This window comes from Dermacentor silvarum, chromosome 4, assembly GCF_013339745.2.
Source record: "Dermacentor silvarum isolate Dsil-2018 chromosome 4, BIME_Dsil_1.4, whole genome shotgun sequence".
NCBI lineage: Eukaryota > Metazoa > Arthropoda > Arachnida > Ixodida > Ixodidae > Dermacentor > Dermacentor silvarum.
Window position 1 is genome coordinate 11377288 of NC_051157.2, and position 15546 is coordinate 11392833.

General features: G+C 43.8%; 1 protein-coding gene across 3 annotated transcripts in view; it reads right to left on the bottom strand.

Moving 5' to 3' along the window:
* Positions 1–15506, bottom strand: part of LOC119449440 (DCN1-like protein 5) — a 35259-nt gene extending 19753 nt beyond the window's left edge. The window contains exons 1-6 of one of the 3 annotated variants that reach the window (XM_037712614.2): positions 15358–15506; positions 14233–14294; positions 12018–12152; positions 8684–8769; positions 5198–5274; positions 1801–1892 (exon numbers count right to left, since the gene is read on the bottom strand). In XM_037712614.2, the coding sequence (XP_037568542.1) occupies positions 1801–1892; positions 5198–5274; positions 8684–8769; positions 12018–12152; positions 14233–14294; positions 15358–15375 (470 nt within the window). In that variant the 5' untranslated portion in view covers positions 15376–15506. Of the gene's footprint in view, positions 1–1800; positions 1893–5197; positions 5275–8683; positions 8770–12017; positions 12266–14232; positions 14295–15357 lie in introns of those variants that run through there. The other 2 variants (XM_037712615.2, XM_049665204.1) reach the window with 2 other exon arrangements.
* Between the last annotated feature and the right edge of the window lie 40 nt (positions 15507–15546).

The following is a 15546-nucleotide window of genomic DNA, read 5'->3' on the forward strand; positions in this document are numbered from 1 at the left end:
TCACTCATCCTTGCATTTGTAAATAAACACCTTTGATCGTAACAGTATGTATGTACACACACTTCCTGTTAGGTGTATGTGGTTCACACTTAATTTATTAGGATTAGATACTTGCATATTTGTCTTTTTTTTTTACGTAATCTTTTTTCTTCATCTTTGGTGTATATTTATGTTTCCTCTTCTTTGATCTACTTTCTTATATTAACAGTAATTTTAGTGCTTTGACATCTTTCTGTTGCTGTATAGTTATCCTTTTAACATCTAACTTTGACAGGAGGTTCCAATACAGTCATGACCTCCCTTTGCATTTCCCATTTGATCATAAAAGTGAATCCTCTATATATAGAAATAATTTCATAGACCATTGTGTAGATCTTGTGGGAATCCCATGCCCAGTAACTTTTGCGGCTGACTGTACTTTTGTACAAAAAGAACGAAACATATATTTTCCACAACCACTGCGGAGAAAACCGCGACCGCTATCAACGCGATTATGAACGGCGACTTTGTGGTGCAGAAGGCACAGGGTCGACACACACACAGAGTCCGAACGAAACTACCGTTCACTGCAACAACTGCGGATGAAACTGTGGTCTCTATCTATGCGATCATGGATGGCGACTACGCAGTTTTTTTAGGCACGCAGCCGAGATGCATACCAAGTCAAAACAAAAGTACTGTTTGACAGTAGTTTAGCGTTCTACGCTGCGAAAGAAACCACGGCCGCTGTAGATGGGATCATGGATGGCGGCAATTATAAAAGCCAGCAACCAACGCGGTGTTATGCGTAGCGGTAAACGCAAGAATAAAGAGTTCCGGCGTTGCTGTCAGTCACGTATGATTTCCGCTGATGACTATGGCGATGCAGGCTCCGCTGCTACGTTTCGGTTGGACGCTAGCACCGTTCTTGCTCTTTTGTGGCACTCTTAGCTCGCTGAGCTCCGAAAGTTGTCCGAATTAAACGATGTGCGGACAAATACGTCCGAATTAATGAGAGTTTGATTGCATTGAATAATGCATTTACCAGTCACGACCAGAGGATGAGTCCAAATTATCCGACTTTCCTAATTAACGAGGGCCAAATTAACAAGGTTTTACTGTATTGCAGTATACGTCTATGCTAAACGTCTATGCCATGTTTAGTAAAGATGCATATGTAAATGCTACCATATTTTCCCGTGTATTACACACACCAAGTATTAAAAATTTTAAATGTACATTCGGGTTGCGGATCGTGAAATCCACCTTGAGATGTAGCTTTACAGCAGTCCTGTGCGAGCGGCCGAGAAGCAACACCTCAAGCTCGCTATACAATTTTTTTTTAAATCTCCTGGGAACCTCGCCCTCTATCCGCACCCATGTGTTTAAGATGCCTTCTGCCCTCTTTCGTGATTGCCAATCCTCCTCCTCCTCCTCTTTTCGGGCTGCCACAGTGAGTTTTGGCTGTATTACTAAATAGCAAACAGTGAACCAGACCCCCAATCATGACGAGCTGTGTTCAAGGGCAGTCCTTTACAGAGCAGCAGAAGCTGAAGATTACCAGCATAGAGTAAGAGTAAGAGAACAGTGCTGCTGGTCAAAGATAAAATGAGGACGAGTCACGAATGATACAAAAATGTGAACGTTGTTGTAAGCAGTTATTTCCGTGCGCTATATGCACACATTTTTCTTTTATTTCCGGGGTGTTGTAAATGGGGGTGTGGGTTATATGGGCAAAAGTATGTTATGTCTGCACGTCTTCAATGCTAAAACTGTCTATTAAACTATGCATGCAGCATGCAGAAATACAAGAAAACTTACTGAAGTGATGAGAGACCATGGAGCCACTCTTCTTCACTAAAGAAGCCCATGTGTTTGGCACCCATTTTCCACGCTAGTACTAGCATGACAATCTGATAAGAAATACAAAATATGGAAAGAACAGAAATGAAGTAAGCCAATTCTGGCACAACTATGTTACACAAGTGATAGTCTGTAAATGATAGGATGTCTGATCAAACCATAGTATGGATTGCCAGATCACAATTCACCACTTCAAGTAACACAACTGATGTTTTGCCTTTAAAGGGCCCCTCACCAGGCCACATAAAAAATTTTGTTTGTATGCCAGAAGTTAATACGTACCCTCTAGGAAGCGTTCTACTGCAAGAATTTTTCAATGTGGTTCTCCCCTTTCTTAAAAAGGGAAATAAAAGTTCATTCATTCATTCAATGTGGTTACTTAATAGCCAAGATGGAAATATTTTAGTGCCATGATTTCAGGAGGCAAACTTCACCATCAACAAAGACACTCTCTCCACTTGCCCCGTCTAGCTTTCGCAAACGAAATTGCTTCCCAGAGTTTTCCCATACCGAAGCTTGAGGACTACATGATGTCATGGGCATCGCATCCTTTATTTATTTTTGCTTGCTTTTTCTGCTGCGCGGAACACTTCTGCTGACGGTGTCTCATGCGAGCGGTTTCGTTTGTCTCGTTTCGCGCAGTGCACAATTTTGCCCACTGTGCACGAGAACAGCTGACTAACAGTACAAGTCAGTGCTACACAAACACTGCAGCAGACACAAGTGGATCATAGAGCATGATCGCAAGCTGGAACACGGTAGAAAATGACAGTTTCATTCTCTTGCACGTGCGACTGCACGACGTGGGAACAAGCAGATGAAATGGTAGTACATTTCTCTTGCTATAGTACAAAGTAAAACAAAAACACGCAGACATTCGGTTTGTATGTTTTATTATTTCTCTAAACTTTAATTCGTCTACTAAGGCAACAGATTAAACAAACAAGTGATGTTGCCTTGAATAATTCTCAAAGTCGCATGTCGCTATGAGTGACGTCACGGCACAGACATATATGTAGGCGCACTTGCGCATATACGTCAACCCTCCGGCTTGGAGTGCGGCACCCACGAGGAGAAGGATAAATGGCATTTAGTTTGAAATTTCAGCTCGTTCTGCAATGTGTAGTGATGTAATTCTTAGCAGACACGATTGTGAGCGTGCATTGTATTGTCACGTAGTAGTGACGCTGAAGTAAACAGTAGTAAAACTGTGTATGACGAAACTGGTTGTTTATTGGGCGAACCTGTGCCCGCAAAAGCAAACTACACTCGAAGCACAACGAAAGCGGCGAACACAGTCGGCGGTCGTCGAAATCTGGTCAGCGGCGAGACGCGTCGGCTTTTATACCTGAGTCATCGAAGGTTCCAGATTAATCCCTGATGCCCGCGTGTCTTCCAGAAAGTTCTAGACAATTCGCGTCGGTCACACAATCAGATAACATAAGCGTCGGTGAAAACAGGCAACGAAAAGAAGCATCGATAACGTTCTAGAAACTTCCGATACAGGCGCGTCCTGCGCCGAGCGATAACGTTTAACATTTGTTAGCCGGTGGAAAGCGGCCACCGGTGAAAGATAAACATGTATACGTGTCAATATGCACTGTGCTTGTCAGCTCAAAATTTCTAGACCTGCTGAGGGGTCCTTTAACAAAATGATCAAGGATTACATTTGACAAGAAAATGTAAGGAACCATGTCACATTCTCCGATTTCAATACACTTGGAGTGCTTGTTCTTAAAGGTCACTCAAGAGAGCAATGTTAACAGATTGGTACCTTGCGAACTTGTAGCTAAGAATTGAGCACGCATGAGTGTTAGTTGGGTTGTGTGGTTCATGCCCCTTGCAATCTATGTCTCAAGCAGCATGTAAGGCCTGCTGCAGCACCGAAAACTTCACCACTTTCCATTAGAGGAGCGTCCTGCTTGTTGGGCCACGTTGTTGCAACAGAATTAGACCTCAAGTAAGAATGAACAGACATGCAAAAGCTACTACTGTTGTACTGGCAGGTGTGGATTGTAATGACAGGAGCACAGTGGAGCTACGACGAGCGTGTACCTTTGAGTTGTTCCTTTTACGAATGTTAAGCCGAAGAGCAGTAGGCAGTGCTCACACATGGTCATACTACGTCCAGCTGCATTTATCGTAGGCACAAGCCAACGGAGATTGCCTTAGCTCTTGCGAATGGACCCATTGGTTATCACAAGAGCAAGCAGCATAGCCGCGGGGACACTTTTCCCTAGCAACGTGTCGTGGGGAGTCATTCTCCCGCAGCGACGCGCTAGCGGTGCCCCCTTTGAGTATGTTCTGCCGTTGGCACGGGAGTCACTTTGATTCCTGTGTCACCCCGGCACCGGGCATTTGTGCAGTACTGAGTGTCGCTGGAGACAAATAAATTGTTTCTGCCAACTTAGGGTAATACTGTATTTTCTTGCGTGCGCAGCCCTCTGTGCTCCCCCTTTCGCAGCCCGAGCGCACGCACAGCGGCACGTTAGGTTATGTGAGGCGACGGCTGACGTGGCCCTGAGGCTTGCCGAGCCTGAAGCCGCGGTGGTCGGTATTCCTGCGAGATATTAGACCCTCAAAAAAGGAAGGCGGTGTCTCGAGCATGAAGCACTGTGCTCCCTTTTAGGACAGAAAACTGATCTTCTTGATTAGCCTATATGGACCATAAACATGAACAAGTCACTGCAAATATCCGATGTCACCCTGCAACAATGTGGTATTTGGTCTGTTGTGTGAACCAAAATGGGGCTGTAGTGCTGGAAGATGATGGCATCTGAGCTGATTTCAGCAACACACAAGTCAAGAAGGATTCTTTACCACATTTGAAATAATGCCCCAGATTGTTTTTGGTACCATACTTATCTGTAGAAATTTGTATTTACCTGGAGAAAAATTAGGAATTTAAGAGAGATGCTGTTGCATAGCACATCCATACAAAAAGACTTAAGTGCACAACACTTGCCCCACTGTCACATAAATTAAAAGAGATCAAGCAAGTCTGATTCATGACAATAGAACACATCCAGAATTATGCGAGTAGAAATGTTCATACTGTCTGTGAGAAATATTGAAATGTCTTAACTGGTGCATTCTCAAGAAGAGATATTTACGCAAGACCAGAGTCTTGCAGTCCCATCTGCAAAGAGAGCACACACATTAGGCTACAATGTGCACCCAATGCAACAACTTTACATACGGGTGGTACCGCTCTAGAGCATCTGTTAGCAGATGAGAAAGAAGACACAGACTGTATGCACTCGTTTACACAGTTCACAAAGCACATAAGAGATGATCTACACAAGCTGAACATTTCACATACCAACCAGCTTGTCTAACAAAATAAAGAACTCACATTCTCAGGCTCGACACCAATATCTTCGCAAAATTTTTCCATACCGTCAGGTCCCATCAATTTTGGGTCGTCCACCGCTGATGTACAAAGAGAAGAAAAAATCATAAATATGCTTAGCCGTAGTTACCTACCACTGTATACCATTCCGCAATGTCTCCATGCATCACCACAAGGCAAGAAGACAATTATCACAGGAAACCTGAGTTTAATTTGAGAGCTTCAAGTTGTGCCAACTAATTTGGTGTATCAATGAGTAATAAATCGCAACCTCTAAAGTGCTCCAAGATGAAAAAGAAAAAGAAGAAAAACTTCGTGTTCCATACATTTTGTATAGTATGCAGAACCATAGTCTGCAATTGTGTATGGACAAGAACTGCCAATTTTTTCCATTCAAAATGTAAGATACAGGTTTAAATACACATTAAATTTAATCTGGCTAGGAAAAACTTTATTTCAGACCAAACACCAACCAACTAGGTTTAATTAGACCGAATGTTTCGGAGTCATAAGATGCTGTTGCAGCACCTGAATCTACCCCTGTTGAAGTCTGACCATAGCCCCGAAACGTTGGGCTGAAATAATGTTATATACCTAGTTGGCAATTATGGATGTGGCATTCCATTAAAAGTAAGGACAACTTCAGTGTCTGCAACACTATTTCCCAGATTCTTATCAAGAAAGTCACAATGCAAATGCCTGCTTGACCATTTTCTTTCTTTTTCCCACCTCAGCAAGCGAAAACTTATGATACAGAAGGTGTCACAAAGGTCCACATTTATTATATCTCCTCCTTCACATGAACTATTCATGGAAATGCCAAATGTGATAACACCAACTACGAGGGGATACGCTACATGATGAGATCAAAAAGTTTTGCAACTTGGCTATAACCAAACATCTGACAGTGATCTCTCTACCTTTTGTTTAGGTCATCTCTCCAGCCTAGCAAGGTCTGCAGATCAAGCCTTGTAGTTCGTTACTTGGTCTGCATGAGTCAGTGAAACCATGGCGTCCTCCCACAATTTCAAGCTCAAGTACCGGAGCATTATCAAATTTTTATGCAAAAAAGGAAGCTCTGCCAAAGAAATCCACAGTAGGATGGTGAATGTGTATGGCAGTGAATGTCCTTCATATGCTACAGTGGCTCGGTGGTTCAATTAGTTTTAAACGTGGACGTGTGTGCACGTAGAAGACGACCCAAGGTCAGGGCGGCCGACCACTTCAACTGATTTGGACCATTCAGCCTCAGCAGAGAGCCTTATGATAATAATCGCCGTATCAAGGTGTCCGAAGTTGCCGGAGAATTGAACATTTCTTATGGCAGTGCGTCAAAGGTCTCGGCACGATAGGAGCCACGAAACCTCTCTGCGCAAGATCCACACCACCGCGTGCATTCATCAAGGGAACTTTTGCACCTCTATTCAAGCGACCCAGAAGATTCTCTCCCGCCTTGTGACTGGGGATGAGATGTGGCTGTATCAGTGGGACCCAGAAACAAAACAGCAGTCTATGCAATGGAGGCATTCTGGGTTCTCTCCCCCGAAAAAAATTCAAGACCCAACGCTCAGGGAGGAAAGTGATGGCAACACTTTTTTGGGGACGCAAAGGGGATCCTGCTCATTGAGTATCTTGAAAACAGTAGGTCAGTCACAGGCGAATACTACGCCAACGTTCTTCGAAAACTGCGTAAAGCCATCGTGGAAAACGCTGGGGATTAGTGACAAGAGGTGTCCTCCTCCAGCACAACAACGTCCCGGTTCACAGGTCTCATATTGGCCAGGCTGCCATTCGAGAGTGTGGTTTCGAACAGCTCGACCACACACTCTAAAGTCCCGACCTGGCCCCGAGTGACTTATTTATTTCCGAATTTGAAGAAACACCCCAAGGGAATAAGGTTTCATGACTTGAACTCACTTCAAACTGCCACAGAGGAGTGGCTTGGCAACCAGGAAGAAAGTTTTTTTGTAGCGTTAGCTACACTGGCCTAGCCAAGCCCGTTTCGCGCGGCACATCAGGAGCCGTGCTGCGCAAGGATCAGTGATGTCACACGGCTTGCGCACTGGAGCCACCGGAGCCGGCACCTCTCGCGCACTCCGCCGCCGCCGCGCGCGACTCACCGCCGCCGGTCTGCGCATTCCAGAGGAGTGACGTCGTAGCCGTGGTAGACGCACTGGCGCCGGCGCGCGCTCGCTGTGCAGTCGCCGTCTGACACTGCGCTGGAGCCGCTGCGCTTCTGACTGGCGTTTGTGTGTGTCATTGGAGCAGCAGTAAGCATGACAATCAAGCTAATCCTTGACAATCTAGACAACCAGGAAAGCTAATAATAATCAGCTGAACCTTTGCTAACGCTACGTATATCCTGGCATAGCCGAGCTAAGCCACTGCAACATTTTTTTTGCAAGGTATCCAAGGAAAGCTTTTCAACCAGGAAAGGTTTTTTTGCAAGGTAGTTTTTTTTGCAAAGTATCCCATTTTCCTTCCAGGAAAATGGCAGAAGTGCATTAGTGTGATGGGAGATTATGTTGAAAAATAAATTTTTTTTCCAAGGTCTGGCAGTTTTCCTGATATACCAGTTACAAAACTTTTTGATCACTACTCGTATTTCATGCGCAGCATACTCCTCAAGCGCCTATCCAACTACTTGAAAAAAAAAAAAAATTATCACAGCTTGCACTAAGTGTTTCAAGAGTCTTGTACTTCTTCGGCCCCCGTCCCATGTTACACATTTACTCAGTGCGAAGTCTACGAGAGTTGTGTGTGTTGCCATTGCGGCGACATCATCTTTATAATCAGTGGGACGTCATGGCCAAGCTTCACGAAGTGTTGTCATGACTAAGCAATGCAAGAATTGCGGCTCGAAGCGATGGCATGGCTGGGCGAAGCTGGGTAAGTGATTGCTAGGCCACAGCATTGACGGAGCGGGTCTGCTGGAACGCGGTGTCAGTGTTGCAAGCTGCGCTATGCAATGCGCAGTGATGTCATCGCTGGCACGGCGACGAAGTAGCGTTGCTGGAGCTAGGAGAAGCAAGACGCAGCTGTGGCAGGTGGTTGCTAGGCAACACAGACGTCATCGTTCAGCGAGGTTTTTTGTTAAGGCATTACGGACTGACGGTTGGCTTAAACAGCTCAGCTGTTAAAATATGCCTGATGTAAAACATTGTGAAAAGAATTGAAAGAAATAAACCCGCTACATGATGGCATACTGGCAACGAGGGCAAATATCCAGCAGTCACCCTTCCAGCTCATTTTACTGCAAGCTATTATTCAAGCTTGCAGCATGGGTCTAATCAGATGTGTTTCAAGATAAATGCGCCATGTTTTAAATGGCATTATTTTCATCAATGCTTATGATGTGCTACCTTGTCATGCATAATTGTGTACCCAGCACCTGAAAGGGATATGGCATGTAGTGTTTACTTGACTAGGATTATTGCTGCAAAGTTTCAAAAGCATCATAAAGAACTTGTAACAGGAAATAGAACTCACTTGTGTATTCCTGGAAGAGGGCAAGGCAGCGCTTCTCAGAAAAGCTCGACATAGTGGATTCACTATTGAAGAGAGTCCTTTTAGACCTAGAGGCAGAATGAGACCAATGAGAAGACTATGTGATAAAAAGCAAGAAAACATATCATAAGAAGCCAACAAACATTAACACCAAGGACAACATAGGGGAATTTACTTGTACTTTACTAATTGAATTAAAGAAATGATAATTAATGGAAATGAAAACGGATGAAGAAACAACTGTCCGCAGGTGGGGAACGGACCCACGTCTTCGCATTACGCGTGCGATGCTCTCACCATTGAGCTACCGCGGAACCGTTTTCCCATCCACTTGTGCCGCGTGTGCTTAGCCAGGTGGCACCCCACGGTGGCTGCGGTGTAGCTGACCGCAGCGACCAATAGCAGCTGCGTACGGTAATCCGCTTTATTACGAAATAAAGCATAAAGGAAAGAGTGAGGGTCATGGCTTCTGTTGAAAAGAGCGTTTGAGAGAAGGTGACTTCGCGCTCCACTTGCGAACTCCACGCACCGCGTACAAAAGCAAAATTTGGTTGAGATGTTCACAGCAGCTTATGCTACCCGCAGACAGTTATTTCTTCGTCCACGACACGCTTATAATAAAGGAGCAGTAAGCCTCGTTAACAGTCTCATATACGAGACACGCATAGTGAGCAAAACGAGGGCTCAAATCGCCACAGAAACATCAGAAACAGCTCTGAATGGCTGCCAGTATGCTTGTTTAGTGTTTAGGTGCTCGTACTATGACTGGAGGTGGCGCGTGCACGTGCACACGTGTATAGTTAAGGAATGCGTACTATGCCCCAGGACAGTGGCCCCTTTCCATTCTTGGTATGCTTCACCACACAACACGGCTATATTGCAGCGAAACTCACCAGTCATGTTTGAATTATCTAACAAAGGCCAATTTTGAGATCTAAATAACGGAAGTTTCGGCCTTTGGCGGCGTCACACCACCCCTGCAGCCATAAACAACACTGCGGGGCGTCCTGCGGGCCTGCCATGAACGAACCTTGGTGAGTGCTGCATGCCAGGCACATGGACACATGATCCGACTCGCTGTGTCGAACGACGTTTAGTGTGCGAGCTCCCTTTTCTATTTACTACTTTCCTTTCGCGCTAGGTCCGTGCACTGTACTTCTCTCTGCTCCTTTTCCCTCTTTTCTCCTCTCGCTCAAAAGCTCTCACCACATCCGGCACATTGCGTGCGCGCACTCAATTCTCTTATTTTTGGGCAGAAATAAAGTATACCTTGTTACAGAAAAGACGTGTGTCCGTCTCATTCACCACGGCTCTACAGGCCCACAGAAATGTTTGGGCACCTGCCGGGATTTTCAGTCGGCATCGAATTAACGGAAGTCTATTGTAATCCTCTAGGGCACATGTTGCAAATGAAAAATTAAAGCCGAGCAGCAGTCAGTTGATGTATGCTTAACAGCAATCCTACGACTAGCATCACTTTTGTTTAGGTGTCTTTATAATGTGCTATGAACTACATTGGCATTCTAGTTAATAATCTGCCAAAAGGCTTTCTCTAGCATCTCAGGAAGATTATAAACTAGAATTTATAATTCAAGGAATACATTCCTTTACATGCTTTTAATGAGCATCTTGGCAAGCACTCTACGGTTGCTAGTAGAATAAGCAAAGTGCGCATGAAGTAGTTCACACATATGAACACAGTACAAACTCTGTGCGATAAATGCATGACATGTTTGAATAATATAAAGAAAATTTAACACAAATAACAAAACTACATGACAACACAATTTAAAGTGCTCATGTAAAACATAAAGCAGGTAATACAGACCTTTTGCCTCTTCATGCTGAAAACATTTACATAAATTTATGCAGCAATATTCATATATTTTTATGAACATGCCATATATGTTTAGCACAGTCTCTAAATGCTACATAAAACATCAATAGTTTTAATATTGTTACATTCAACCCCTCAACTCAACTACATTAAAAGCACGCTGACCATTGGATCACATTATTCGTGTTCTTAGTGTGTAACTCATTCACCTTCTTCATTCATTTCCAGAATGCACCAATGCTATTAAATGATTGACTGACTGATTAGGTTTAATGTCCCACATCAGCAGCTGTACCAGGTGGGACAGCTCGGTCTTTTAACAAGCATCTAAATCTAAACACATATACATCTTCGATTTCTTTTTACTGGAATACAACCACAGCAGCTAGGAGACAAACTCATGACCTTGTGCCAAGCCAGCAAAGCACCACAGTTAGTCAGCTACCAAACAAATACATATCAAAAGCAATGATAGTACTTGTGCAGGACTTGTACAGGAGGGTGCTTGCAGAAGCATATCGCTGACCACCAATGTGCAGCAGTTTGCATGTTACTATCACTAAACTGGTATACTAGCTGCATTTGAACTGGTGCACAAGGCAACACAGCCACAAGCAGATAAATCGCAGCATTCAAAGCTGCAGCACATAGAAAGGCAGATATGGGCCGGTATTTTGTAGCAATGCGTTATGCGTTATTCTATGCTAGTCTTATCATCCACCGCTCACGGCCGGCTGATCCGATTGATAATGTGAGCGGACCGTCGCACTGACTACTGACCAAGTGTGAAAAGCACAAAAAGGCATTAGCATCGGAAAGGCATCGCTACGAAATACTGGCCATGGTGCAAGTACTACATAGTAGTATATAATGCCATTCAGCTAATCATTTATCTCACAGTGTAGCAACTATGACGAAGCAGAAGAACCTAAAGAAATAGCAAGTGACAACACTCCACTGGGCCCACAAAGCAAAAGAACCCTTTAGTGACAATGGTAATAGCGGTCGTCAAATCTAGCCTTATAGCTTATGTCAGTTCATTATATAGACATGAGTCCCTGTATACTCCAGAGCAATTGCTGGTGCCAACCAACAGAACCCTTTAGTGATAATGGTAACGGCGGTCGTCAAATCTAGCCTTGTAGCTTATGTCAGTTCATTATATAGACATAATGTCCCTGTATATTCCAGAGCAATCGCTGGTGCTCACATAAATTTGAGAATGTACAACACTGTTTGCGTAAAGTATACAAACTGATTAGACATAGCTGTCTAACTCTTGATTTGTCAACAACATTAGGAAAGCTTTGAATACACCCAGCACGACTTGTGCAGAGCAATAACCTAATAATAGTGGTAATCTAGGCAATGTGGTCAAGAAGAATGTAAAACAATTTATGCATGGCACTTTCACAGCACAAGTGCTAAGTGTGCTACTTTTTGCGATTCGACAGCAAGCAATGCAAAAATTGTGCTCACCCAATGTGTGCTCCTCCACGTAGTCGCTTGCTCGCACCAAAGGAGTCATCATCGTGGTTGTCAGCACGCCGGCGGCGCTGGGGGCCCATTCTGAAGTCTAGCGGCTGAGCTTGATTACAGAGCGGGGGCTGGTCACTGCAAGTGTGGTTGCTGCAGCTTCCTGTCAACACGTTGCTTGACTCCACTAGCGTCTGGTTACGCACACACACAATGGGGCAAGAGTCAAGCACCATGTCAACACAAGTAATCAGGCTGCTCACAATAAGCTCCTCTTCTCAACACTACAAAAGACTTCTTTCAATCGCAGCAGTGCATTGCTATTAAAGGAGTACAGGCACATACTTTCAAAGCTGTAGGAACTGTATCACAAGCTTCTCACGTGTAAGAGAATGACAATTATCAAGTATGAGGGTTGGGAAACCCTTATAGGACATTTTAATTTGATATTAAAGTTGGTCTCAGCCTTATCGCAATTTCATGACAAAATGAAATTGCCCGACATTGTGTACCAATAAGGCTAGGTACCACAATGCTAGTTGTGAAAAAATAAACAAGTGTGCTGTGCACACTTTTCTTGCTGTGCTTGCACATGGCACACACAGTGACTGAGAAAAAGTGAGCCAACGTATCATAAGTTCATAACGTCATCATGCACCCACCTCCTAGATACCGAAATGAAAACTTGTTCGTAGAAACAAGTATGGTGAGTTATCTAGGGTGCCACAACATTTGCCAGTATTTTTTAACATGGTTTAGAGGGCTTGTACCTTTATTTTAAAAAATTACAAGTTGAAAATGTTCTGTCGGTGCTTAAACTTTTTTTTTTTTTTTCCGAATCCAATGATCTGGCTTGTCTACCATCTGGCTATGTCTACCAGCCAGCTGGCAACACAGCATCTAAATATTGACACTACTGTGGATTTCACAAGAGTGAGCACACTAAAAGAAATACATTGGTGTCCAAAGGCAGATCATGTAATGGCACTTGAAAAATAAGCGGATTGGCCTCTGTGCAAGCGGCCAGTACTAAGTACTTTTTCTTCGAATTAGAGCAAGCAGCAAGGTAATGACGGCTTCTTCAACATTGCAAATCTACAATGAGCACAATTGTGATCACGCAGCAAAATACGGGAAATGTTAACACATTTTCTTTCATACATGCAACTCTACACACAGGTACATTGTGTGTAAAGAAAAACAGCCAGCAAGTCCATTTCTTAGAGAACTTATCTTGCCCTCTGTACACCAGTTTATTCCCATATGCACAAGGCAGCGCAGGACAAAGGGAGACATGTGGAAAGACTTGCACAGGGATGTGTGTACGTGCATCTTCGAACAAGTGATCTTGTCTGCCCTCTGCCATTTTGCCTGCAACATTCAATACTAACTGACCACACCACCCGTCTCACGTTGAGGCTACATGTTACAGAATTATTTTCAAGTTTACTATCAAGTGTCTTGCATGCAAGTGAAGGCATTCTGTGAAGAACCCTCCGCCAATATAATGCAACAATTCATTTCCCTTGTGTACTTGACTCTCGTCATCCACCCCTCCCAATTGGCAGATTTTGGTTATGATGTTGGTGGGGAGCCACTGTGGCTAGTGACAAAGTTCTACAAGGAACGGACGGACTTAGGGTGAAACTGCTGCATTATTTTGGTCATGATGGCTTACACATTTAGATTCACCTTCACAATGTCGTCATGCAGCGTCATTAATTGATGTGCAAGTGACTGCAAGACTTTTACGGCAGTCAATGCATAATTCTACTTCAAGAAATCAAGCCACTCTTCATATCCTAGCTGGTCACATGATCTGCATCTTGCCCAGGCAGGAAATGCAAAGCGACAGCAGACAGTTGCAAAAATATCACAGTTAAATGTAATAAGCTTATTTAGACTATATTAAGTTGAGCACACTGCAGCAATCGGCAGAAAATTTTACAGTTACAGTGTGACAGTGTCCAGAACCTCCTGTACCAACTCAACATTTTACTTACGAGCCCACTCATTAGTGGTGTAAACTATGATCAAATGCGATTCTGTGCAATACAAAACAGAAAAGCACAGAAATTCATGAAAGCTTTGCTACACAGCAAGCAAGGTTCGTTTAAGCGCGCCAACTCCGGGCACCAACGTCCCTAATATTAACCGAAGTGTTCATGTAAACAGGACAGACATCAAGAGACCAAGAAAAACGAATCTGTACACTCACTAGATTCCTAAACGAATACTGGAGGAAGGAGGAATTTGTTGTGTTAGCGTGCGCCACGGTGACTGAAATGCAAAAAGAGAGCAAACGGGGCAACTAATGAGGATGCATCGAGAGGCGCGCATGAGTCGCATTCTGGCAAGCGTTGCAAAATAAAAACAAATGCGTAAGCCCACAAACAAGGTTACAGACCGTACGGATAGGCCATAATCAACAAAGTTTACCTACGTGGTAATGCACCAAATGCCAACTTATACTCAGATGAATAACACCGAAAGCGATCGCTTAGCGTCACATCGCAATCACCCTAACTGCGTAGCTGACGACCAGTTAGCTTACTTCATCATATCGTAGGGGCTTTTTGAGGGTGAGCAATATCTACAAAACATGTCCAACACACATAGGAACAAAGGTGTAACGTGAAAACTTCGCACGGTCAAGTACTACGTTAAGATTGAAAAAATAAAAAGGGGTTGCCCGATCGAATAACAGCGTTCGTATCACCCGTCCAACGAGAGCCATTTTGTTCAACAATAAAAATAAAATGTTGCAATCACTACAAGGTACTGTCTTGGGACAAAAGGAAGCGTGCCACAGCAACATAGAGGAAAGCCAATATATACTAACGAGATCGAAACGTTTAAGCGATGCCTAGAATCTCTTGTATGGTACTGGTGAAGCAAATGCCGGACATCAACCAAGCTGCGTACCAAGGGCGTTCCTCCGTTAGGCGCCTACGCCGACAGGTAACGGTGCCACAAGTAACGGCCAGTGCTTGTCATGTAAGATATTTGAGCAAGATCTTTAAAAACGCAGACATTACGCTGCCTGAGCAGTCACTGGTACTTCGCAAAGTCGCTTCGCTCCCGATTAATAGCTGGGTACATTTCTTTATTTTATTATACTGAATAAGAAAGCAAGTACGTCAGAAAACACAATACAGGTTGCAAAAACTGTCCAAAACTCGCAGCCTTCACCGTCAATGACATATATGCAAATAGATATATCCAACAAAAAACGAAAGGAGAGCAGCAACTACGGTCTCGCACTGTTCAGAGGCGACTCGATACAAAACGCGTTCAGCGATCACGGCTCTGGTTGTGGCAGGAAAGTAAAGTTCGAACCCACCTTCTGCGTGTCCTGCATCGATATTTACCCAAACTACTGTGCCGAATATTTTGTTCAAATAACTAATTGAAACAATTCTTCTCTATTCATTTACTCGATGCACATCACGAGCATGATCGAAGAAGTCACAGGGTGGTCCGGCACGTAATACGCTTTTATACTCTCTATACTAAAAAAAATCAAGTGCGT